Here is a 23,445-nt window from a genome sequence, read left to right on the forward strand (position 1 = left end):
AGGAAACGGAGCCAAAGTTAAAGGAGGGGAGCAACGGTGTGACCCACGGGGACACCACAAAAGGGGAGAAGAGTCGGAAGAAACACAAGAGCGCCGAGAGTCCGGAGAGTCAGGAGGCCCCGGAGAGAGAGGCGAAGAAGAAAAGAGAGGGCGACAAAGCAAAAGAGAAAAAGAAGAAGAAGAAGAAGAAGCCAGGCGATGATGCTGAAGCCGGCGCTGTGATTGAAGATGAGGCAGAGGACGGCGAGCAGAACAATAATGAGCCCAAGACCAGTTCCAAGAAGGAGAAATCACAGAAGCTCAAAGAGGAAGTGACTGAGGGAGCGAAGGAGGAAAAGAAGAAAAAGAAGAAGAAACCCTCCGCAGAGAATCCGGAGGGAGAGGAGGAGATGGGGTCCAAGGACAAGAAGTCCAAGGATGGCAAGAAGAAGAAGAAGTCTCACAACGACGACGACGAGGAGCCCCTGATCGAGGAGCAGGAAGAGGAGGAGGACTCGAAGAAAAAGAAAAAGAAGAAGGCGAAGAAGGGATCGGCTGACAGCGATGAGGACAAAAAGAAAAAGGGTAAAAAATCCAAAAACAAACAGGTGGACTATGCCGTGCTCTACCAGAACGAGCTGCTGGACTATCACACGGACTCTTCCGATGGATACGAGGACGAGTACTACAAAAAGAAAGGTAAGGCCTGACGTCTGCGACACGGTGTCCCAAATCTTAAACACAGATTTCCTTCAGTTCCCTGCAGCTCTGAACGGGAGCGCCCAGGGAATCCCTCGGTCATTGTTCTTGGGCGAAAGCTCGGTTATGTTCTACATGAATGGAGCCAAACAGAAGCTCTTGGACAGACAGGTGCTGGGTGCCGTCCCAGTCTCTGGGAGCTGGGGAGAACCACCAGGGCCAGACGCTGGCTAGGCCCGGAGCCAGAGGAGCGTTCATAAAGCAGATCAGAGGTTTTCAAACAGACGGGAGCGAGACCCTCTTTTTGTGGTGTTGGGTGGAAGGTTAGCTGAGTGACTGTCAAACAAAAGTCATGAATTAGGTTTTTAAAAAACACATCTTAGGTCTACTTACTGCCTTTTCCTGAGCTTTCAAGTGCATTTTGCAGTTTAAAGCCTCAGCAAAAGCCAGTGACTTTGAGGGAGGTTTATTCTGTCAAGAATGAATCTAATGACCCTATCTCTCCAAGAAATTATGCTTGTACGACTAAACTGCAAATGTGTTTTCAGAGAAACATAACACTACAGGAGTTTTCACCAGATAACTTGAATATCACTATTTGGAAGGAATTAATCAGTCTAGAAAAATGTGGTGATCGAACAACCTAAACGGGCCCTGCTTCGTTTGATAAGTCGATCGAGAATGACTGATCGGACGGATCGCTGTCCGTGTCACTTACAAGCAACAAATGTATCCAAGAAACCCTTAAATTACACTAGATTAAGCAGATTTCTCTTCTCTGATATTGTCTATTAGAGCTACGTTTAGGCACTCACACTGTTAGGTAAAGATTGTGATCCGGTATTGAAAAAGTCGAGTGGGTTGAGGCACAACACAGGAAGTGCTTTCTGGAAGTGCTTTCTGTACTAAGATCACAATCTTTCCCTTGCCTGAACCCTTCATACACTGCACTCATAAACAAACAAGAAGTATAAGAAATGAAACTTCTTTGCGACACGGTCACCAGGAGCACATAAACATGTCTGATCTTAAAAGCTTTTCATCTCTTTGCCCACATCGTGTTGACAGAGAGCTGAAAATGTGTATTCCAGCATTTTCACGGCCAGATAATTAAAAGTTAATGCACCGTTGGCTCCTTTGTGGGGGTTTTGAAAGGAGCATTACGAGGAGTTGTTTAGCCTCAGCGGTGACACGTGCCTTTGTACACGACTTTCTTGCCTCACTGGCCTGCTCAGGTTTGTGACACTCTGAGGAGTTTATCACGGCTCAGTTCTACCAGGCCACCGTCTATCTGATTTTATCAGGTGTCTCGCTTTCTCTTTAATTCGACTTTAATAGCTCAGCTCACTGGTAATTAGGTATCCGTGTCCCTATCGGATCGACTTTTGGTCAAGTTGCTCTTTATCAGGACTCTGCCTCTCCTTCTCCTGGATGTTTTCAGGTAATCTGACTGTGTCTTCTATCTCTGCTGAATGTATCCTCTGCTCCTCTACCCTTCCTTGAATCACCCAGTATAACCTGCAGAAAACCAATCCTACATGTTTGACTCGGTTCAAACCGGACACCCATTTTACCCCCCACTGTCTGGGTTTGACCCAAAGTCCCCCAAAGTGTTCTTTACCATATCTTACATAACCACAGGAGAGAGGATTTTACCTTTACATGCAGTAACGCAGCAGGACTATAGAATTACCACTGGACAAAGGGAAGCTATTGAGTCGCATTCAACAGCCAACCGCTGACTAATCCCCTGTTGAAGATTTGATGCTGTTACTGTAACTCAAACCCAGGCTGTTTCGCTGGTGTGACTTTTAACATCCTCTCCAGAATATACAGGTCCGTTGTTCTTCGGATTATTCAGACTGTGATGCACAAGTGAGCAACAGCCACAAACACTTAGTGTGTTTTCTAACAAGACTATGAGTCTACAGTCTTGTTAGCAGCTGTGAGGCTGTGCAAAGGCTAAATGCTAACAATGACAACGCCAACTCACAGATGTTAAAAATAAATTATGCAACTTTTCTGCAGGAGATAGTAGGAGGTAATGTTTACCATGTTCCCCATCTTAGTTTGTAAGCATGCTAACATGCTCAAGTTAACACTAATTACATAGCACAGCTGAAACTGGTTGGACTGTCATTAGTTTTGCAGGTAGTTGGACAAAATACCAAATGAATTAGACCATCCACCCTATTCCTAACCCCCACAATACCTTGTGCTAAATATGGGGTTGACTTCCAGCGTGTCCTGCCACTTCACCTGAACTGGTGTTTTCTATGGTAACAGGACACTAATCCTTCGCCTTAATGCGAGTGGTACAGTGTCTCATTTATTCATGAAGATATAGATTGACAACTTCAACTAGTGGATACTACTATTTTTATTACATAACCCAATTAGCTAACACTTTCTTAACCTTGAAAGTCTTGCTGGTGCATTAGTTATAATGATACTTGGATCTGTATGCTAGTTCCACCTAGCACAGGAAGTATCCCCCACAATTGTTTCCCCAGTTACCTCTTCTGGAAACTTGTGGATGAAATAAACAGAGTAACATTTTGTCTTGATGGTGTTAGATGAAAAGTTTGGATATTAGAAAAGTGAGTCATGGCAAATCTGTCCAATTGTTACTGAGGTTTTTTCAATAAGAGATGCAAAAGAAAAAGTCTGGGGGTCATCAAAGCCAGTTGGCTTAATAATCTGGGCATTACCAATGACTCTATTCCATTTGGTCCAAAGTGGTGGACCAACAAACCAACCTTGCCATCCCGAGCTGCTAGCATGACTAAAACGTAAACGGTGACCTCAGATACGTGCCTATCCACTCTCCTCTTCCCCTCCTCCACCCAAACTCCTTGAATGACACAAACTGGGGCAGATTTTACAGCCTGCTGAGTTCTGACCCTGTTTACCTTTCCGTCAACCCGGTGGCTCGGTCAGACAAAGAGACACATTTGTGAAATGTGAGAGACGCTTGGCCGGTGTTTCACGGTAGACATGGATTCGCTGCAGTTTCGCAGCATTGAATTCCCTGGCAACAGTGTGTGGAAGGAAACATAACGCTGCCTAATGTTTATAGATTATCGGACACTGTCTGAGGATGTTGACTTTGTGTTTGTCCTTTTATTCAAGTTTTTGCTTTTTGAATTATTGATACCCTGTTAGATAGGATTTATTCCCCGTACGTGCTTTTAGTATTTCAGGATTGTGAGATGTATTACAACATGGCCAACACTGCACTCATCCTCTCTTCTCTCCTGTATGTTTCAGTGTACGAGGTGGTCACTATCACCGGCGATGTGAAGGGAGCAGGGACGGATGCTAATGTGTTTGTCACCCTTTTCGGAGACTTTGGCGTGACGCCCAAGGTTCACCTGGCAAGCAAGTATGTCCAGAAGGGTTTACGACGATGCATATGAACTACAGAATACTTTTATAGATATCTTGTAAGACTATATCGGTCTATGAGACTGAGACTGTATCAGGTCTCAGTGACTCACTCTGCTCTGATTTGTTTGCACTTATTATATTGCAGTCGATACATAATGTATAATCAGTGAGCTCAGAGCTAGATTGACGCTTTTTTTTCGATGTCAGCTGTTAACTTTTCATCTGTTCTATTCCTCTCTGATCCTTCAGCACAGAAAAGAGGTATTTTCTAATCAGTCTGCCTAAAGGATGGTTATGATTCTGTCCTTGTGTTTGGTTGTATTTTGTTGCATATAACACTGTATAAGAGATCTTTCCTGCTCAACATAAACCAGAGACTAAAGCAGCTCGCACACCAAGAATCTCTTTGACCTGTTTGTCAAAAACCGCATCAACTCCAAATCTAAAAAAGTCCTTTTTGTTGTCAGAGAAGCAGTCACGTGCTCATAACAAAGGTTTGGCTGTGGTGCAGGAATCTCTCTTCAATACAGTCGTATAAAGTGTCGGACACAGAATATCTGGAGTAAGGAGGAACTATGTGACATGGCCGGTCTTCTTTTGCATTCAGAGGCAAATGAAAGAAGACCACGATGTCATTTCTCTGGACGATCAAATGACTCTAAGGGGATCTTATCAGCGGCGGGCTCCCTTTATCTTGGCACACATTGATTGACAGATAGGGTTACCTGTGCAGCGTATAGGATATACCAACTTATTGTTAGCCACACTCCACCATGTCACCCACACCTTGTGGGTGGTCTCATTCATCCACCTCAGACGGCATCAACATGCCATGTATTCGGTATCTCCATGCTGTGTTGCCGCAGTGCTGCTCAGCTGAGGATTTACAATACATGGACGTTTGATGAGTGACTTTTGTCGTATAAAACATGCTAGTAAGGAGTTTCACCTTACTCCAATATATATTAGGTCCTGCCTGTATTGTGTAATGGTCAATTTTAAACTTCACGACATGATACAGGTAAGGGAGGGCTGCTATGTCTCCAAGCATATCTGCCCGATTGAACATCGAGGCAGATTTAAAAATGCTACTTTTTGGAAATTCAGTGCAATTGTAACACATTGAAATTGCATGAATTCCAAAATTTGCATTGGGTTTGCTTTTTTTCACGTAATCAGTGTCTCCCCATCGTTCTCTTACAGGTGATCGTACGCGGAAACAGAGAAGGAGGACATGTATACATGCAGACAGTGTTTCACTCCTTGGCAGCTTTTTATCTATTTTCATATGACACCATGCACCTTAATTATGGGAGCATTGGCACTGAGGTTGGGTCCAATATTGTAGCGAGACGAGAACAGATGGATATGTGGGTCAGAGACAAAGGCGGGCATTCTCCGTTAATGAAAACGAGGGTGTCTGATTCGCTGTAGTTGGCGGAGGGTGGCTCCTCTCTGCGAACAGGCCCGGTTCGTCTCTGCGAGGGGTAGATGTACATGAGGAGGAGGAGGGAGCGTTGAAGTGGCCGAGCCTCCGGAGGTTTCAGATTATACCGCTGCCATGAGACCACCGGGGCCACGATAAGCCGGATCAGTCAGGGGATGTAATTTACTGGTCCAGGGTTCACGTCAGTCGTGGGTCTGGACTGTGTTTCCTCAACCCCCGTAATCTTTCTAAATCAAATAGAGCATCTTTTCTTTTTCTCTCTCATACACACACACTTACACTTTATCTATCTTTCTGTCAAATTCTGACATTTTCCATGTTTCCTCAATTTACAGAAGCCGAACTGCATTTGAGAAGAATAAGACGGATGTTTTCCGCATCAAAACACAATACGTGGGGCCTCTGAAGAAGCTGAGGTACTGACTGTGCCGTAGTTCTGACTGTGTGTGGTAACATATATAAACATATATACAATATAATGGCCTGTTGGTCTTTGCATTAGTGCAGCAAGTACCCAGAAATCACAACTACAGGTCACTGACAACATCACAGTTTCTGCTCCGTCGTTAAGTATACCTCACACAGGATAACGGCAGCTTAACAGAGAGGATCACACAGAAACATTTCTCACTTATTTACCAGCTGTGCCGCTGGCCATCAAAGGATTTCATCCGGTGACAGAAGGTTAAAGCCCATCTGTTGTTGGGAGTTAGTGTGTTACTCCAGAGGAGGCTGAGTTACATCACGGCCCGCCGGACGCAAACGGAGGAACGAAGAAGTCAGCGAGTGCAGAAAGTGGAGATGCTGCACTGTGGCTCGGAAAATTAAGAACCAGTGGAAGTGGATCTGGAGTTGTGATTGTTATCAAACTTCTAGTTTCAAGATAAAAGAAAACTTGTACAATATCTTTGACATTGCCAGATAAGTGTAAATCTGTGCGTTTACCCAATTCTATTCAGTAATATACTTAATAATTAAAGTTATTATCGTAAAAGGGCAGCTGTGGGTTCTTAAACATCTAAAATCCAATAATCTGAATTTTAAGGCTTGGACGGGTCTTAAGATTTCTTAATTGTAACTTGTTAACACCTCCAAAATCCAAAAGTAAAGTTTAGTTTGGAAAGTGTAAACCTTTCTCCTCATATTAAACTGCAGCGATCCCCAAAGAAAATTAGCCACATGTCCTGAAGTTTATAGGAGCCTGTAGCAATAAATATGCTCATTTGTCTGAATTTGAGTGCATAATTTGGAGTTCAGCCACCACTAGTGTCTGGATTATTGTGTGAGAACTGGCAAGCAGCTGTTATGATAAGTGTTACAGTTTTAGAGCAAAGGTGACTGTTTCTGCAGCTGTTTTGAGACTTTCATTAGCGCGTTATGCAATCTGCTAGACTTCTATAAGAGTTAAACAAATGAACTAAATTTAAATTCACAGATTGTTCTGGAGATGAAACGTTGTAAAAAATGTCTATTTAAACTTGCTGCTGCTGTCTGTTTATATCTATAGTGACTCTTTTTTCAATCTATATAATCTTTGTCAAAACAATGCTTAATTCAATAGTTTCACTATGTCGTTCAAATCTCATGATATTTCTACTGAACCACAAAAAACAACAGTCTCCCTTCTGTGGTATTTACCATTGCACAAGAACACAAAGTCATGGGCGTTTGTGATGTTGCGAGCTCATTTGTGATAACCTGCAGGCTGATTTCATGTCACGCTATGGCGGTTGCCTCCCCAGGATCGAGCACGACAACACGGGGATGAACGCCAGCTGGTTCTTGGACCGGGTGGTGGTGACCGACATGAACCGGCCCCATCTGCGCTTCTATTTCGCCTGCAGCAACTGGCTGAGCCGGGAGGAGGGGGACAACCTGTTTGTCAGGGACCTGCTGGGCAGCATGAACCCCATGGACGTCCCGAAATGTAGGTCACTCCGGGACAAACGTATGATAGAAAGCGGACACAGAGGTTTACGGAGGGTACCCTGCTGGAAAAACCAGCATAGACCAGCCTATGTTATGTTTCAGTGCTGGTCTATGCTGTTTTTTTTCCAGCAGGGTAGAACAAAAAAAAGACAGTTGATTAAAAATCCAAAAACCTCCAGACCACAGAAAGACTGTAGTTGTATGACCAACTGAGAGATTTGAGCCGAACAGAGAGATATGTTTCCAAAACGAAGCCACCACAAGTGAGAAGAAAGAAAGGACAGTGTTGGTGCCATGTGTCGGGACGGTCGTACACAAAGGTGTCTGATAGCCTACACATTTTCCTAATGTGTCAGGTTGTAATTGAATTCCATCAGAGTGTAATCCTCGGGGTAAACCATGCCCCGCGTGTCCTCTGTTGCAACGCGATCTAACATCTTATCTTCACACCTGCAGTCAATCAAGCAGAGCGCCGCAAAGCCCAAAAGGCTCAGATCAAGACGGGAGGGCAGCGCGATGTGAGGGAGTGTCAGAGCAATGTGTGACGCGACGCACGCACACACACACACACACACACAAACACACACACGCTGTTATCAATATTTAACGTGGAAACCATCTCACTTGGGATAAGTACGGAACCTGCTGACTGACAATAGAAAAGTCCAGCAAATTGTCATTATATAGCGACTTATTAAGGAATAAAACTGGTACATTTATCATATGAGTCACTGTTTTGTTGATCTCGTGTTTCACATTTCCTGTTTCGCAGTAAATAAATACATAGTGAGCGTGTTCACCGCCGACATGAAGGGAAGTGGAACCGACGCTGACGTCTTCCTCAACATCTTTGGAGAGACCGGTGACACAGGTACTCTACAGCTAGCGATCTGTTTTATTATTGACCATATGGTTTTTCGCATGAGTCGGGGGAGATATGTTCAGTTGGCTTTTTATGTCTGATTTATAGACCAAACACTCCAAAAGAGGTATGACATTTATGATAATACAAAAAGATGAATTCCTCGTATTTGTGACGTTAGAACGAGCAAAATGTTTGGCCTTTTTGCTTGATAAATGAACAAATATTCAAACAGTAGGCAATTAGGTTTTCCCATTGATCGATAAGCACACCCAAAAATGAAACTTCAGCCATTGTCTTCTCACCCTCACGCCGATGGAAAGTCGATGTTGCAGCATTCTCCTAAACAACTGAAGCAGCCAGCGACTAATCGATTTGAATTGACAAGATGTTTTCGCCCTCATCTACTTCAGTTGTTTAGGAGAAAGATGCAATGCTGTTTTGTTGTGAAGCTCCAGAAATGTTTTGTGGACTGTGAAACTTAATTTGACTTTCCATCTGCGTGAGGGTGAAACGATAATGTATCATCACTTCAAGGCTAAATGCAGGGGATTCTTATTTACCACCATTAATAGCCACGACCGAACTGTTGTGTGATTATTTGTTCTATAACGACTGTAGCTACGTCCTCACTGTGAATTCAGTGTGATTGATCCCTGTTCTGAGACTCTTTGTTTCTCACGAAAGGAGAGAGACGACTGGACAGCGACAAAGACAACTTCGAACGTGGGTCAGAGGACAAGTTCACGATAGAGGCGCCGAACCTGGGGAGGCTGAGGAAAATCACCATCGGACACAACAACAGAGGCTCCTCAGCTGGGTGGTTTCTGGATAAGGTGTGTACAGTTCTACACACAAACACAATCTTTACAGTAGTGCATGAAAACGCATGATCGTGCACGACGCGTCTCTCCAGGTGGTGATTGATGACATGGGGAATAAAGAAGTGTACGAGTTCCCAGTTAATCGCTGGTTTGCAATGGATGAGTGTGACGGCAAAATACAGAGAGACGTGCTGGTCGGGTCGATGCAGCCAATGGGTGAGAACAACAAGCCACTCTTTCTTGATATTTAAATCCTCCATGATGTTGCGCAAGGAAATAAAATAATAATGATAAAACTCTACTTAGGAATCATATACAATGTCCAAGTGATGACTGGAGATGTGAGGGGTGCAGGCACCAACTCTAAGATCCACATGGTCATGCACGGCGCCAAGGGCATAAAGAACAGCGGCAAAGTCTTCCTGGAGGGCGGTGCGTTCGAGCGCGCCCTCATCGACATTTTCAACGTGGAGATCTGCGAACTGATCAGCCCGCTCAGCAGGGTCACCATCGGGCACGACAACGGGGCTGTCGGAGCTGGATGGTACTGTGAAAAGGTACGACACGTCAGTTTTTTTTTCCGGTATCACAGCGACTCTCAAAGTGTCATTCAACTACCAAGCAGCCATTTTCCCCTCTAGGTGGTGATATACTGTCCGTTCACGGGCATTGAGCAGACATTTCCGTGCGGGAAGTGGCTGGACGAGGACGAGGGGGACGGGCTGATTGAGAGGGAGCTGTACGAGATGGTCTCGCTGAGGCAGAAGAAACAGAAAAGTAGGTGAATTCATTCAGCTCAGAGATCTCTGACCAGTGAAAGAAAAGCAAAACACACAAATGATATTAAAAGATATTCAACTGAAATTTTCTTACATATCTCTCTGATTAAGACCATTTCAAATTATTCAAAACTAGAAGACTTCCATATCAAATGTACTCTTCCTCTGCTCCAGAGTACCCATGGTCCCTCTGGATCTGGACCTCAGATGTGAAGGGGGCCGGGACAGATGCACAGGTGTTCCTGCAGATCTACGGAGAGAAGGGCAAATCTGATGAGATCAAACTGGAAAACAACTCAGACAGTTTTGAACAGGCCCAACTTGATAAATTCATGGTAAGCCCCTTGGATCAACCTCTTAAACTGAGCCTATCAACCTATCCTCCGCCCTCAGGTTCTCACACTGACCTTTAAATGTTTTGGGATCGCTTTAGATTGAAATGCCGGACATAGGAAAACTTCTGAAACTGCGCATCTGGCATGAGAAGAGACACCCGTTTTCTGGATGGCATTTAGCGAGGGTAAGGCCCATCACTCTGATTCTTATCAGTCAGTGTAAGCTGTTGAGTCTGGTGTATCATTTCCCCTCTTAGCATTAAAATAGCCACCAAATTAGAGTCTAATCCTGCACCTGAGGATCCCTAAAACTAGCAGCAGAGGGTCTTAGAGACCGAAAAAGATTATTAAAACACCAAAGGATTCGTGAACAGGGCAGTCCCAGCCACTAAAAGCCTCGTAAACAAGTAAAAAGACTGTAAACCTGAATGCTAAAAGCAGCCAGTGCAGGTTATCTTAAACTGAGGTGATATGCCCTCTCTTTCTGGACTTAATCCATCTCACTTTAACCTGTTAAGTGCTTGGTTAAAGCCACTGCTGCCGTTTCAATTTGCCTGAGATGAAGATGAAGGCGTGCATCTCTTGTAACATGAGGCCGTGACACTCTGCAGGTCACTTTGCTCAAGACTCTGACGATGGAGAAATATTCTTTCCAATGTGGCCGCTGGCTGGACATCAATGAAGACGACAACGAGATCGTCCGAGAGCTATGAGCCTAGTGACTTATTTTCTTGACATCATTATTATAACTATTTTTAACTACTTAAAAATAAGAAAACCCTCGTTGTCCCCTCTCATAAAAAGTCACTAATTTAACAGGAAGAACCATATTTCTGAGGAGCTTTTATTAATTTTTTTATCTAAAGATAAAAGCTTTTGTCATGTAAAAAAGACAAACGTTGCAGTCTGCAAACCCCTGACATTGATTAATTAGACAATTAATTGCACACATCTCTGTCGCTGGTGGTGGACAGAACCGGACTAGCTGTTTTTCCCCCCACTTTCGAGCCCTCATGCTAAGCTAACCGTCTCTTGGCTGTACAGTAGCTTCATATGTAACAGACAGACGAGTGGCATCCATCTTCCCATCTAAAAGAAAGCAGATAAGCGTTCTCCCTCAAATACCGACCTGTTCCTTTAACTGTCTCACCTCTGTGACTTTTCATCCGTGACCTCAAAACATTAGAGTCTAATCCTGCACCTGAGGATCCCTAAAACTAGCAGCAGAGGGTCTTAGAGACCGAAAGAGATTATTAAAACACCAAAGGATTCGTGAACAGGGCAGTCCCAGCCACTAAAAGCCTTGTAAACAAGTAAAAAGACTGTAAACCTGAATGCTAAAAGCAGCCAGTGCAGGTTATCTTAAACTGAGGTGATATGCTCTCTCTTTCTGGACTTAATCCATCTCACTTTAACCTGTTAAGTGCTTGGTTAAAGCCACTGCTGCCGTTTCAATTTGCCTGAGATGAAGATGAAGGCATGTATCTCTTGTAACATGAGGCCGTGACTCTCTGCAGGTCACTTTGCTCAAGACTCTGACGATGGAGAAATATTCTTTCCAATGTGGCCGCTGGCTGGACATCAATGAAGACGACAACGAGATCGTCCGAGAGCTTCCAGCTACCGGAGCGCACATCGAAGAGCCGCTGCCCTGTAAGACCACAGCGCATGTCAACAGTCAGGCGTGTTAAGTTCTGCAATAAGAGTGTTTGTTTCCCTTTTTCAGTGATAAAGTATCGTGTGACTATCTGCACCGGCAACGTCAGCGGCAGTGGCACCGACGCCAGCGTCTTCCTCAACGTAATCGGTGACCTGGGTGACACGGGGGAGCGACTCATGATCATGAGCAAAAACAATGTCAACAAATTTGAAAAGGGCAACGTGAGTGCATCATCAACGCTCAACAGAATGTCTGGGAAATGTGCTGCAAGCGTTTTAAACCGGGTTTCTCTGTGTCTTCCCTCAGCACGATGAGTTTCTCATTGAGTCTGTGTCCTTGGGCCAGGTGCGCAGAGTGCGCGTCGGTCACGATGGCCGCGGCGGAGGCTGTGGTTGGTTCCTCGATAAGGTGATGGTCAGGGAGGAGGGCCAGCCAGAGTCGATGGCCATTGAGTTTCCCTGTTTCAGGCAAGGCGATGATACCTTACACATGGATAAAAGGATATGTTTGACATTTTGGGAATATATGTGTACACCTTCTTGCTGAGAGTTGCATGAGAAGACCGATACCTCTGTCAAGTCTGTTTGGTAAACATAAAGTTGCAGCCAGGACACAGACTGGAAGCAGGAGGAAAAACAACTAGCCTGAATCTTTTCCAAGTAAAAAAAAAACAACAAAACTTGGAAATGAATTTGGAGGAGCCAAATAGAGAAGACTGGCTGATAACTGCCGCTTCTTATTTATCATGCAGATATGAGAGTGGCATCAAGCAAGCAAACAAATAGGAATAATTCCCAAAATGTTAAACTATTTCTTCACATAAGTAAATGTTTGCATGTTTTGAGTGCAACATGTTTAGTTTAGAGTTCTTCTTCTTCTTCATTCTTTGGCTGCAATGCGCCAAAACAGCAGCCAGCTGGACCAAATTGTCCGGACAGTCCTAAAAGCCTGCTAAATAGGCCACGAGTACATTCACCAGTTCTCCATTGGCGTGTGTTTAAGTAGTTAGGCAGCTGATGGATGAGTTTGCCACTACAAATGGGCACTAAATGCACGGTGGTCAGCCAGCTGTCTGCTTCAGTAACTGGAGCCAAACCACAAAGCTGGGGTGCAGTGTTACGTCTGGATAGAGGCTCTTCCTGTCTGTCTGTCTGTGCTGTCAAAAGTGAAACTTGGTCCAATGCAAAATGTGGAAGAGTTTTTGCTTGTTTTGCATAGAACGGCACCGATTAATCAATTCCAGCTACTTAAAATGTAAAGAAAAATCAAAATGGTTTTCTCCTCTATGCCGGTAAAGTGAATACCTTTGGTTTGTGGACTAAACAAGACATTTGAAGGGTGCCATCTCGGACTCTGGGAAACACCGAGCAGCATTTAATAGAACAAACATTTTTTTAAAATGATTCATCTAGAAAAATTCAATATGTCTGTGTCTGTGTGCTTTTTTTCGCCAGGTGGTTGGATCGTAACGAGGACGATGGACAGATTGTCCGCGAGCTAGTTCCGGATGGAGACGGCCTGCGTCTCTTCAGTGAGTGCAAAAGAACGTTTCAAACATAGAACGGGTTAAGTAAACAAACAAAAGGAGCGACATATCTTTTTCCACGCTCATACAAATTACAATAATGTGCGAATTTGCATCCTTCTAAGACGTCGGCTACCACATAGCAATCAAGACGGGCAGTGTGAACGGGGCCAGCTCGGACTCCAGGGTGTTCGTCAAGCTGTACGGGGAGAAGGGCGACACCAACAAGATGATACTGGCCGTCTCCGACAACGACCTCAGGAACTACTTCGAGACGGCAAGCACGGACATCTTTACCATCGACACCTTTGACATCGGACGGGCAAGTTCTTCTGACATGAGAGGTTATGGTTAAGCTGTTACTCGCTGTTTCCCAATTCTGCTTTATCCTCATTTGTCCTCCGTGTTTACAGATCAATCGTCTCCTGATCGGTCACACTAACGAGGGCTTGCGTGCCGGATGGTTTCTGGACAGCGTGCAGATCTCGGTACCGGTTCACGGGATGCAGTACATGTTCCCGAGTCACCGCTGGCTCTGCAAAGACGAGGCTGATGGGAAGGTGGAGGTTGAGATCTATCCCAGTGAGGTCTTGGAAATTGAAAAATGTAAATAACAACAGCGTGAAAAACAACAGACAGACTTTGTCATTTTAAACACAGCAACAGTGTTTATGGGTTGAGCTATATTCCTCTGCTCTACGCGATCTTTCCTCCGTGTCATAATGCCGTGGTGTCTCTTCTCTGACAGTGATCAACTATGAAGTGACGGTGGTCACGGGGGACAGGCGTTGTGCCGGCACCAATGCCAATGTCTTCTGTCAGATGTACGGAGATGAAGGAAAAACTGAAGTCCTTTCCCTACAGAGCCGCTCCAACAACTTTGAACGTGGCACCACTGAGATATTCAAGGTCTGTATGAAAGCCGCGGTTGTCTAATGCCAACGCACGTCAGGCGTTTCAGTTCCTTGTTTGACCGCCGTTTCATCCCTACAAACCAAGATGGAGGCTCAGGATGTCGGCAAGATCTACAAGATACGCATCTATCACGACGGGAAGGGTGTCGGAGACGGCTGGTTCCTGGAGTCGGTGGACATCAAGAGGCTGACGATGGCGATGGTGCAGGTTGAGGTGAAGAAGGAGGAGACCAAGAAAGACAAGAAGAAGGACAAGAAAAAGAAGAAGAAAGAGGAAGAGGAGGAGGTGGAGATAGTTGAGGAGCTGCAGGAAGTGGTGGAGACATTTACTTTCCCCTGTAACCGCTGGCTGGCCAGGGACGAGGAGGATGGAGAGATTGTGGTGGAGCTGCTGACTGAAGACAACGAAGACCTGGAGGGTAATCAGAGCGTGGATGTCGTGCGTTGACCCACAAGGACCAGCTGGTTTGTTTGAATGTCACTCACAATATGTACGCTCTCGCTTTTTCACTCAGTGAACTCCTACGAGGTCCACGTGTTCACTGGGACCATGTTTGGGGCGGGGACCGACGCCAATGTTTACATCAACGTCTATGGAGAGACCGGCGACACGGGGGAGCGACGGCTCAGGAAGTCAAACAACCTGAACAAATTTGAGAAAGGCCAGGTCAGCTTTGTCTCCGTTCTAGATGTGCTCATTTATCTAGACTCTTCTTTTTAAAGGAATAAGTAGACATTTTGTGAAATATATAAAGTTTCTCACCACATGTCTTTCCGTTAAATACAAGGCTAGAACCAGGAGACTCTTAGCTTGGTTTAGCAAGTTTATCTTAGATTAGATTAGTTTAGCTTTATCTTAGCTCATCTTAAAGAGTGGATCAGGGGTTTAAAACCACAAACTTATTTTTTATGTAAAGAGATATAAAAAGTTAAATAAGCTTGAGCTTTAGAGGCTATAGATGAGCCTAGCGACTTATTTTCCTGACGTCTAAATGAAGGTTTAAACTTGAACTAGTAACTATTTTTAACTACTTAAAAATAAGAAAACCCTCGTCGTCCCCTCTCATAAAAAGTCACTAATTTAACAGGAAGAACCATATTTCTGAGGAGCTTTTATTACATTTTGTATCTAAAGATAAAAGCTTTTGTCATGTGAAAAAGACAAACGTTGCAGTCTGCAAACCCCTGACGGTGATTAATTAGACGATTAATCGCACACATCTCTGTCGTTGGTGGTGGACAGAACCGGACTAGCTGTTTGTCCCCGCACTTTCGAGCCCTCATGCTAAGCTAACCGTCTCTTGGCTGTACAGTAGCTTCATATGTAACAGACAGACGAGTGGCATCCATCTTCCCATCTAAAAGAAAGCAGATAAGCATTCTCCCTCAAATGTCGACCTGTTCCTTTAACTGTCTCACCTCTGTGACTTTTCATCCTTGACCTCAAAACATTCAAACTTAAAATAACTGCGACCTCTTAATCCGACTTCTTATCTTTTCACACTGTTTTGGGTGACACTGACAGCTGAACAGAGGCACAGTAACACGCCAAACAGTTAATTCATTATTATTATTTATTGAGCTAAAATTTACTAGAGCTACTACCTTGGGCATAAAGAGTCTAGTTTGACTACGCGCCACAGTACAGTGCTTCTCTTCAAGACTGTAAAAACCTCCACAGGAAGTGCGATGTTTCCTGTAAGCATCATTCTTCTGCTGTGTTGCAGATGTATTTGTTTGACCTGCTGTGTTCTACATGATTGTTATCAACGATACTGTTTCCAGGATAGGTCTCTGTTGTCAATAAATGTTGAATCTTAAGAGCCCTGCAGGTTAAATAAAGATCGAATAAATAAGTAATGAGGTTCTCAGGGCCTGCTAACCTAAATCCTCGTTCACATGTGACCCAGGAGGACATTTTCAACATCACGGCGGTCGACCTGGGGATCCTGAAGAAGCTGAGGATCCGACAGGACAACAGCCAGGCCAGCGCTGGCTGGTTTTTGGACAGAGTGGAGATCGTGGATAATAAAGATGACACCACGTAAGTCATGATGATGTAAGAAGGAGATAAGATATCGTTTTCACCTCGTTGAGTCATTTGTATCATAATCAGTGCCACAGGTTTCACAAAGCAACCATCCTGCAGAGCGGACAGGGTCTTTACACATAAAATGCATGTAGAGCGCCACTGTGTGGTGTGAAACGGTATTAATGGTGTCTGTGGAGACTTCAGTCTAAATAGAGATGGCAGTTTTTCAGTCACATTTTTGTGGATGATGTGTTTTAGGTACTTTTTCCCTTGCAAACGCTGGCTGGCTATTGATGAGGATGATGGACAGCTTGCCAGGGAGCTGGTTCCTGTGGACGAGGCCTTTATGAGGAAAGGGGACGACGATGAGGAAGACTCTGAGGCCACACTTGGTCTGGAGCAGAAAGGTGAGAGCAACGTTATGGCTGCCCTGAGAAAGAGAGAAAAAACTGTGTGATCATTATTCCTATTCATAAACAAGCTGAATGTCTTCCTCACAACTCATTTTCAGTCTCCTTAAGCACAATGTTCAATTCATTCTTTTTATGACAGCAATGTCAACAACATACACGGTGAGGATAAAGACTGGCGACAAGAAGTACGCAGGAACTGATGCGAATTGTTTTATGACCCTGTACGGCACCAAGGATGACACAGGTAATACTTTCAGACCGTTATCCTGCATTTAGAGTGTATGTGTGAGTTTGTGTGCGTATTTAAGTTATTGAATTACTCTGTGATGTCCATTTCTACAGGGATAATAAACCTGAAGGCTTCAAAGACCCATAGGAACAAGTTTGAGCGGGGTATGATCGATGAGTTCACGGTGGAAGCCGTGGACATCGGGCCGCTGAAGAAGCTGCGGATTGGACACGACAACTGTGGTACAGTAGGACAGACTTCCCACCTGCTTAGTAAATAGTGTGAAACTAGTCCAAACACATATGTGATCACAAAACTGCATTTTGACGTTTAAGGTGGAGGATCCGCAGGCTGGTTCCTTGACTGGGTGGAGATCGATGCTCCGTCTCTCGGACAGAAACTGCGCTTCCCCTGTGGTCGCTGGTTGGATAAAGGGGAGGACGATGGGGCCATTGTGAGGGACCTTTTCCCTAATGCTCTTCAGACGGAGCTTTACACACCATGTAAACCACCACTAGGTCACTTCATAACAGTCTACAGCATGTTCCTTGAGGATATTTGTCATCTAAAACACATTATTGGTTATATTTTTCTGCTTCGTAGTCGTTCCTTACGAGATTAAAACCTTCACGAGCGACGTGTTTGGAGCCGGCACAGATGCAGACGTCTTCATCGCCCTGTACGGGCGAGATGCAGTTTGCACCCAGCAGAAGTCTCTGTGTGTCAACAAGAGGGAGAGGATCATGTACTTTGAGAGAGGAGCCGAGGACATGTTTATTGTCGAGGTGCAACAACAGTCTGCAGTCATATATAAATAAGTAGAATAGGGGCATTCATCACGCTCTGGAGACAGAGGCTGCGAAGAGCGGTGAGACCATCCGCGTATTTCTAAACACATTGTTTATTTAATGATGTTTTCTGCTTCCTGTGCAGCTAGAAGACGTGGGGGATGTAATTGAGAAGATCCGTATCGGCCACGACAACCGTGGGGTCAACCCAGGCTGGCATCTGGACCGGGTGGAGATCAGACGTCTGCTCAGGAAGGGAAAGGTACTGCCTACAGAGGTGGAGGAGGTCTTAAGACCCTCAACTTACAACCCTGATTAAAACATAAATAAAACATAATGTGATGATTTGCTAACCCTTTTTGACACGTAATCAAAAGATACAATTTGTTTACTGTGTGACCTCGTTCGCTTTAATTCATCCATTCCACAACTAAACACATTAACTGGAAACAGGTGACAGTATCATGATTGGGTGTCAATCCTCAGAGGGCTCAGTTGTTAACAAGGATGGGACTGTGTAAATTGACATTAGTACACGAGCACTGAGGCACTATTTGAAACCATCGTCAGTAAGCCGTTAATTTGCAAATGATTGCATTCAGTTGTTTACTTTTTATGCAACATCCCTATTTTTGGGGGGGCGGTGTGCACTGCATTCTGCAAATAAATATACTCCATCAGAAGGAGCTGCATTGAAAATGTCGCCTGAGTTAACGGATGTATTATTATAAAAATGTTCCCAGTGCCACAAGTTAGAGTACTTACGATTCAGGAAAAAAAAAAAAATAAAGTTTTATGCAATTAAAAAACTTTTACTGTGTAGCCTAAGGTTGTAGTTCGAAAAGATGGAGCTAATTTTAACAAATACACTATTAATATACTGTTGAGAACTTTAATCTATAACAATGTATCATATATCAGGCAAAATTTTAACTACAGACTTAATATTTGCCTCTGAATCAAAGTGGAGTAGAAGTATAACGTAGCGTTAAAGGCAAACGCTTGTTTTAGTTTAGTGCAATTTTGCACATGGTTGATGAGATAAACCCATATTTGCATAGACAAACATTAAATATCAGAAAACCTGTGATGCAAAGGTAATTGTGTAAATGTGAGTAATCGTCTTTGAATTGAAGTTTCATGGTGATATCTATCAGTTAGAATGAGCTGTAACATCTCCCCTTCCAAAACTACTACAAACTAAGGCAGCTGAAAGAAGTACTGAGTGCTGCAGTACAAGTAACCAACCAGCTGCTGTACAGATGATTGATTACACCATCATACACGTCTCAAATATTTGTTTCAGAAGACTTGTAAATATTTGTCTTTGCAACCATTCCACCACTGTTCACATCTACAAGTGACACACAGCACTGCTTTTGGTCAGCAGGTGGAGATGTTCTCCTCTCAGATCGATGTGGGTGATGTAGCACTGTCACTCACTGAGCTGAGCCCCACACAAAGACAAGACACTCTGTTCACTGAATCTCCTCTGAGGCACAAGCACAGCAAATTAAATCACGAGTACATGTTTTGGCCCTGTACCCCTCCTCAGTCTCTTTCTCTCTGTAGGGTTCAGAGACCGTCATCTTCCCATGCGAGTGCTGGCTCGCCAAGTCGGAGGACGATGGAGAAACAGTGAGGGAGCTGGTGCCCTCCGACATCATCACTGAGAAACTCTCACGAGACGGAAACCTGAAAGTCACCGAAGTCGAGGTGGAGGATGCTCTGGAGAGTACGTTAACAAGCAACACATTCAACTGCATTTATACTCTGAAACATGGATATCTGCAGGATCTGTCACACTGTCCTCATCCCTTCTTTCTGAGCATCAGTTTGAAACCAGGGACAATTTTCCCTTAATAAGTCTCGGCTCTAACAGCACCATCAAACTGCGGTTGAAAATTGCTTTCTTTTCACTCTGCATTCTGCCAATTACCTCAACCGTATCCCCTGAGTGCTCGTCTGTGATCATTTTCCCCCCGCTACAGCTCACACATACAAAGTATCAGTGATGACGGGTGATGTGTACGGCGGCGGCACCGACGCCAATGTCTTCCTCACGATCTACGGGGACCTGGGGGACACAGGGGAGAGGAAGCTCAGCAAGTCGGAGACCAACAGCAACAAGTTTGAACGAGGATCTGTAAGAAAAAAAAACACCTGTTGTGACCATTTTTTTCACTATATATCACATGAAACAATCACAACGCAATTATACTTCTGTTAATATTCCTCCGATGTTCACCTTTTATCTCCCCAGGAGGATAAGTTCACTATAGAGGCCGTTGACCTCGGACAGGTCTTCAAGATTAAAATCCGCCATGATAACAGTCTGGTGAGTCCCGACTGGTACCTGGACCAGGTGGAGGTGCTGGACGAGGATACAGAAGAGGTCTTTCTCTTCTTATGTGAACGTTGGCTGTCCAGGAAGAGGGAGGACCGACGCATTGAGAGAGTCTTCTATGTCAAGGTAGAAATGCAACACATCTGACCCGATGACCTGAAACCTCAAAGTGCAATTAGACAACATCACGATTGAGTACAGTCCTGCAATAACACTGAATATCATTATAAAACGTTGTGTGTTGTGTGCATTCAGGGTTATGAGGGAGTCCGAGAGGGCCTGAATAGTAAAAAGAACCCGGCCCTGACGGCAAAGAGTGTCGACAGTAACATGAACAAAAAGAACAAAAAGAAGAAGGAGGAAGAAGAAGTTGAGCTCCCGAGTAAGAAAACATAAAAAAATCGTCAAACACAGACAATCTTTACATTGTGTCTTGCTCCGATGACTAAGTGTCGTCCCCTTCCTGTGCAGTCATACCGTATCACGTCACCATCTGCACCGGTTTGGAGCGCGACGCGAGCACCACCAGCAGGGCTTTTGTGATCATCATAGGGGCCAATCACACACAGACAGAAAGGTTGTGGCTGGACCTGCCAGACGGGGTGCAGGGCTTTGAGGCCGGCTCTCTGGAGAGCTTCAAGTCCCACGGTTCAGACGTGGGGGAGATCAAAAAGGTCGAGGTGAGGGAGGGATGGGGGGGCAGCCAAGCATTCAGAGTCTCAGTGACGTTCACATACACACATGGACCGGCTGAAAAATACACCCACGTCGCGCGAAGTGATTGTTTCTCTGCCTCCCTGCAGCTCGGCCATGATGGAGCCACTCCTGAGAGCTGCTGGCTGGTTGATGAGCTGTCTGTTGCTGTGCCAACCAAAGGGGTCAAATATATCTTTGCCTGCAAGTGCTGGCTGGCCAAAGATCGAGGAGATGGTTTGACTTCCAGAGTGTTCAACGTGCTGGATGCAGAGGCCATTTCTATCTCCAAGCAGGTATGTGACTGTGGCAGAAAACATGTGACCACGGATAAAACACGTTTCAGATTTGAGACGATGAGTCCAAACATCACCATCAGATGGGGTATTTTTAAAAATGCGTGTGGCCCTTTAACTTTGATTGCCCTTCAGTGAAGTGCGTGGAGGTTATGTACAATTATAGGTCAAGCAACATTATAAAGTGTCTGCCTCAAGATATGTCATTATCAAGGTGTTTCAGACTGGTTTGTCCCCTGTCGTTCACAAGCTGGCTTTCTTTGAATGGTCCCTCCCCACGTTTGTTAGTGTTTGTAGCATCAACCTTATAATTCCTTTAAAAAAAAACATTATAACTGTATCTAGCTTCTTGTCTCGTGACGTCTTGAAGGTAATGATGCTTTTGGGAGAATGTGATGAAAATGTGGTAAAAATGTCAAATGTTTTCCCGTCAGATTATTTACGAGGTTACCGTAGTAACAGGAGACGTCCAGAACGCGGGGACGGACACCCTGATCTACATGTCTGTGTTCGGAGCCAACGGCAGCACAGAGGAGATGCTGCTGCAGAAGAACGAGGACAGGTAGCCCAACATGGACGTCGGAAACGATGAAAGATAAAGAGACTGTTTGATGAAGGTGCCGGTTATAAACTCTGTCCTGTTTGCTGGGTGGATGACAGGTTCGAGCGCGGACAGGAGGACACCTTCAACATGGAGATCGATGACATTGCCCCCCTGAGGAAGATGAGGCTGCGTATCGATGGCTCCGGCAGTCGACCTGACTGGTTTCTGGATCAGGTCAGCTCGCCTTAAAGGGCAATTCCACCAACTTTTATCACATCAATGTGTGTTTCAAGGTATTGGGGAGTACTACTGCATATATGTAAACACCTGGGTCTCCAAATAAAAACACGAAGCAATTCAGGGGGCTTAGAAATATATAAAAAATAAAATATTAAGATTTTAGAAAGAAAAAAAGCATTTAAAGACAACAAAAACTAAAGCAAACATAAGCAAATAAAAAGTTACAGATAAAAAAGAAGTTATGAATCTGATTATTAGAATGTCTTAAGCTCTGATTGAAATGAGCTGACAGTTGTGGCAGATCTCAGGTGTTCAGGAAGCTCGTTCCAAACCTAAAGCTGCTTCTCCTTTTCTGGTTTGATCTTGAGAACACTGAGTAAACCCGTCCCAGATGCCCTTTAGGGTCTTGGTGCTTCACGACGTATAATTCAATGAGAGAAGTATCGGCCTGAGACCATTAAATGCTTTATAGACGAGTCATAAAATTTTACAATCTTTACTTTGACACACAGGAAGCCAGTGCAGTGATTCAAAGACCGATGTAGAAGAAGCGAGCTGACAAGCCTTTTAGCCGTGTGTGAATAGCATTAGCTGCTACTAGCAAAACACACTGAACTGTCAGTGGTTGAGTTGTGTGGCAGGTGATGTAAGTGCCAGGTATCAACAAAGGACAATGCATTGAAAAGAACGACGTTATCTCTGGTTCTGGGGTATAATATTGAATATTGGTACTGTCTTTTACACATACCTGTGTTACTAAGACAAAGTGACAAGATTTCAAGAGATGTTTACCTGCGAGAAAACTGTCAGAGGTCACATAAAAAAAGGAAAGCTTTCATCAAGTTAAGAGTCCCCAGAATGAGCTGATCATGCACTCCACACATTAGTGTCAGTAACTAATTGGTTACGAAGAAGGAGCTGCAGATCTCGCCAATAAAAGATAAAACCAGGAGCATAAAAAGCAGAACAGCATCCGCCAGCTTCTTCCAAAATCAATAGTACAAAGCAGTCACAGGTTTGTGTTTTTACCCTGGCACTGTATGCCGCTCTAGGTCACAGGATCATCAATCTATTATATCACACAGACAAATACACACACACACACACACACACATCCATCCCTGCCTGCCTGCAGGAGAATGGTCAATGATTCACCCGCCCACAAAGACACAGACACATACGCACACTCATACGCAGCAGAGCCCAGAGTTCCTGGAGTGAGCATATTGACCCATTTTATTCTCCATGCTGTTGTTTCTGGCATCATAGACACACACGCTCACATCCAGAGAGGCAGCGCTGTGTGTGTTTCTGTATTCAGCAGAGAGAGAAAACATTTCATTTTAAATTTGCAGATATCACATATTGTGAATGCACAGTCGGGCGCTCTAATCGACTGCATTAATATACTTTACATTCCCCCAAAAATGTTCTGTACTTTTTTCTCTTCGGCCGACCCCGTGAGGACAACATCACTGCTCACCTCCAAATTCAGTCTGAAGTCTCAGGCCGGACTCTTT

The 23,445-nt window shown here is 44.4% G+C and overlaps 1 protein-coding gene across 1 annotated transcript in view; it reads left to right on the forward strand.

The window, feature by feature from the left end:
• Positions 1–259: 259 nt before the first annotated feature.
• loxhd1a (lipoxygenase homology PLAT domains 1a) overlaps positions 260–23,445 on the forward strand; it is a 29,971-nt gene continuing 6,785 nt past the window's right edge. Inside the window, exons 1-35 of the mRNA XM_030434972.1 lie at positions 260–678; positions 3,949–4,063; positions 5,851–5,931; positions 7,258–7,442; positions 8,217–8,315; positions 8,994–9,142; positions 9,223–9,346; positions 9,437–9,687; positions 9,772–9,907; positions 10,084–10,244; positions 10,343–10,429; positions 11,762–11,897; positions 11,971–12,125; positions 12,211–12,371; positions 13,359–13,435; positions 13,555–13,751; positions 13,843–14,035; positions 14,178–14,338; positions 14,429–14,762; positions 14,859–15,010; positions 16,254–16,387; positions 16,634–16,782; positions 16,928–17,032; positions 17,131–17,259; positions 17,353–17,520; positions 17,621–17,802; positions 17,951–18,067; positions 19,378–19,540; positions 19,797–19,951; positions 20,069–20,278; positions 20,408–20,534; positions 20,624–20,832; positions 20,956–21,141; positions 21,576–21,703; positions 21,802–21,919. Coding sequence (XP_030290832.1) covers positions 390–678; positions 3,949–4,063; positions 5,851–5,931; positions 7,258–7,442; positions 8,217–8,315; positions 8,994–9,142; positions 9,223–9,346; positions 9,437–9,687; positions 9,772–9,907; positions 10,084–10,244; positions 10,343–10,429; positions 11,762–11,897; positions 11,971–12,125; positions 12,211–12,371; positions 13,359–13,435; positions 13,555–13,751; positions 13,843–14,035; positions 14,178–14,338; positions 14,429–14,762; positions 14,859–15,010; positions 16,254–16,387; positions 16,634–16,782; positions 16,928–17,032; positions 17,131–17,259; positions 17,353–17,520; positions 17,621–17,802; positions 17,951–18,067; positions 19,378–19,540; positions 19,797–19,951; positions 20,069–20,278; positions 20,408–20,534; positions 20,624–20,832; positions 20,956–21,141; positions 21,576–21,703; positions 21,802–21,919 — 5,523 coding nt within the window. The 5' untranslated portion in view covers positions 260–389. The remainder of the gene's footprint in view (positions 679–3,948; positions 4,064–5,850; positions 5,932–7,257; positions 7,443–8,216; positions 8,316–8,993; positions 9,143–9,222; positions 9,347–9,436; positions 9,688–9,771; positions 9,908–10,083; positions 10,245–10,342; positions 10,430–11,761; positions 11,898–11,970; positions 12,126–12,210; positions 12,372–13,358; positions 13,436–13,554; positions 13,752–13,842; positions 14,036–14,177; positions 14,339–14,428; positions 14,763–14,858; positions 15,011–16,253; positions 16,388–16,633; positions 16,783–16,927; positions 17,033–17,130; positions 17,260–17,352; positions 17,521–17,620; positions 17,803–17,950; positions 18,068–19,377; positions 19,541–19,796; positions 19,952–20,068; positions 20,279–20,407; positions 20,535–20,623; positions 20,833–20,955; positions 21,142–21,575; positions 21,704–21,801; positions 21,920–23,445) is intronic.

This window comes from Sparus aurata, chromosome 12, assembly GCF_900880675.1.
Source record: "Sparus aurata chromosome 12, fSpaAur1.1, whole genome shotgun sequence".
Lineage (NCBI taxonomy): Eukaryota > Metazoa > Chordata > Actinopteri > Spariformes > Sparidae > Sparus > Sparus aurata.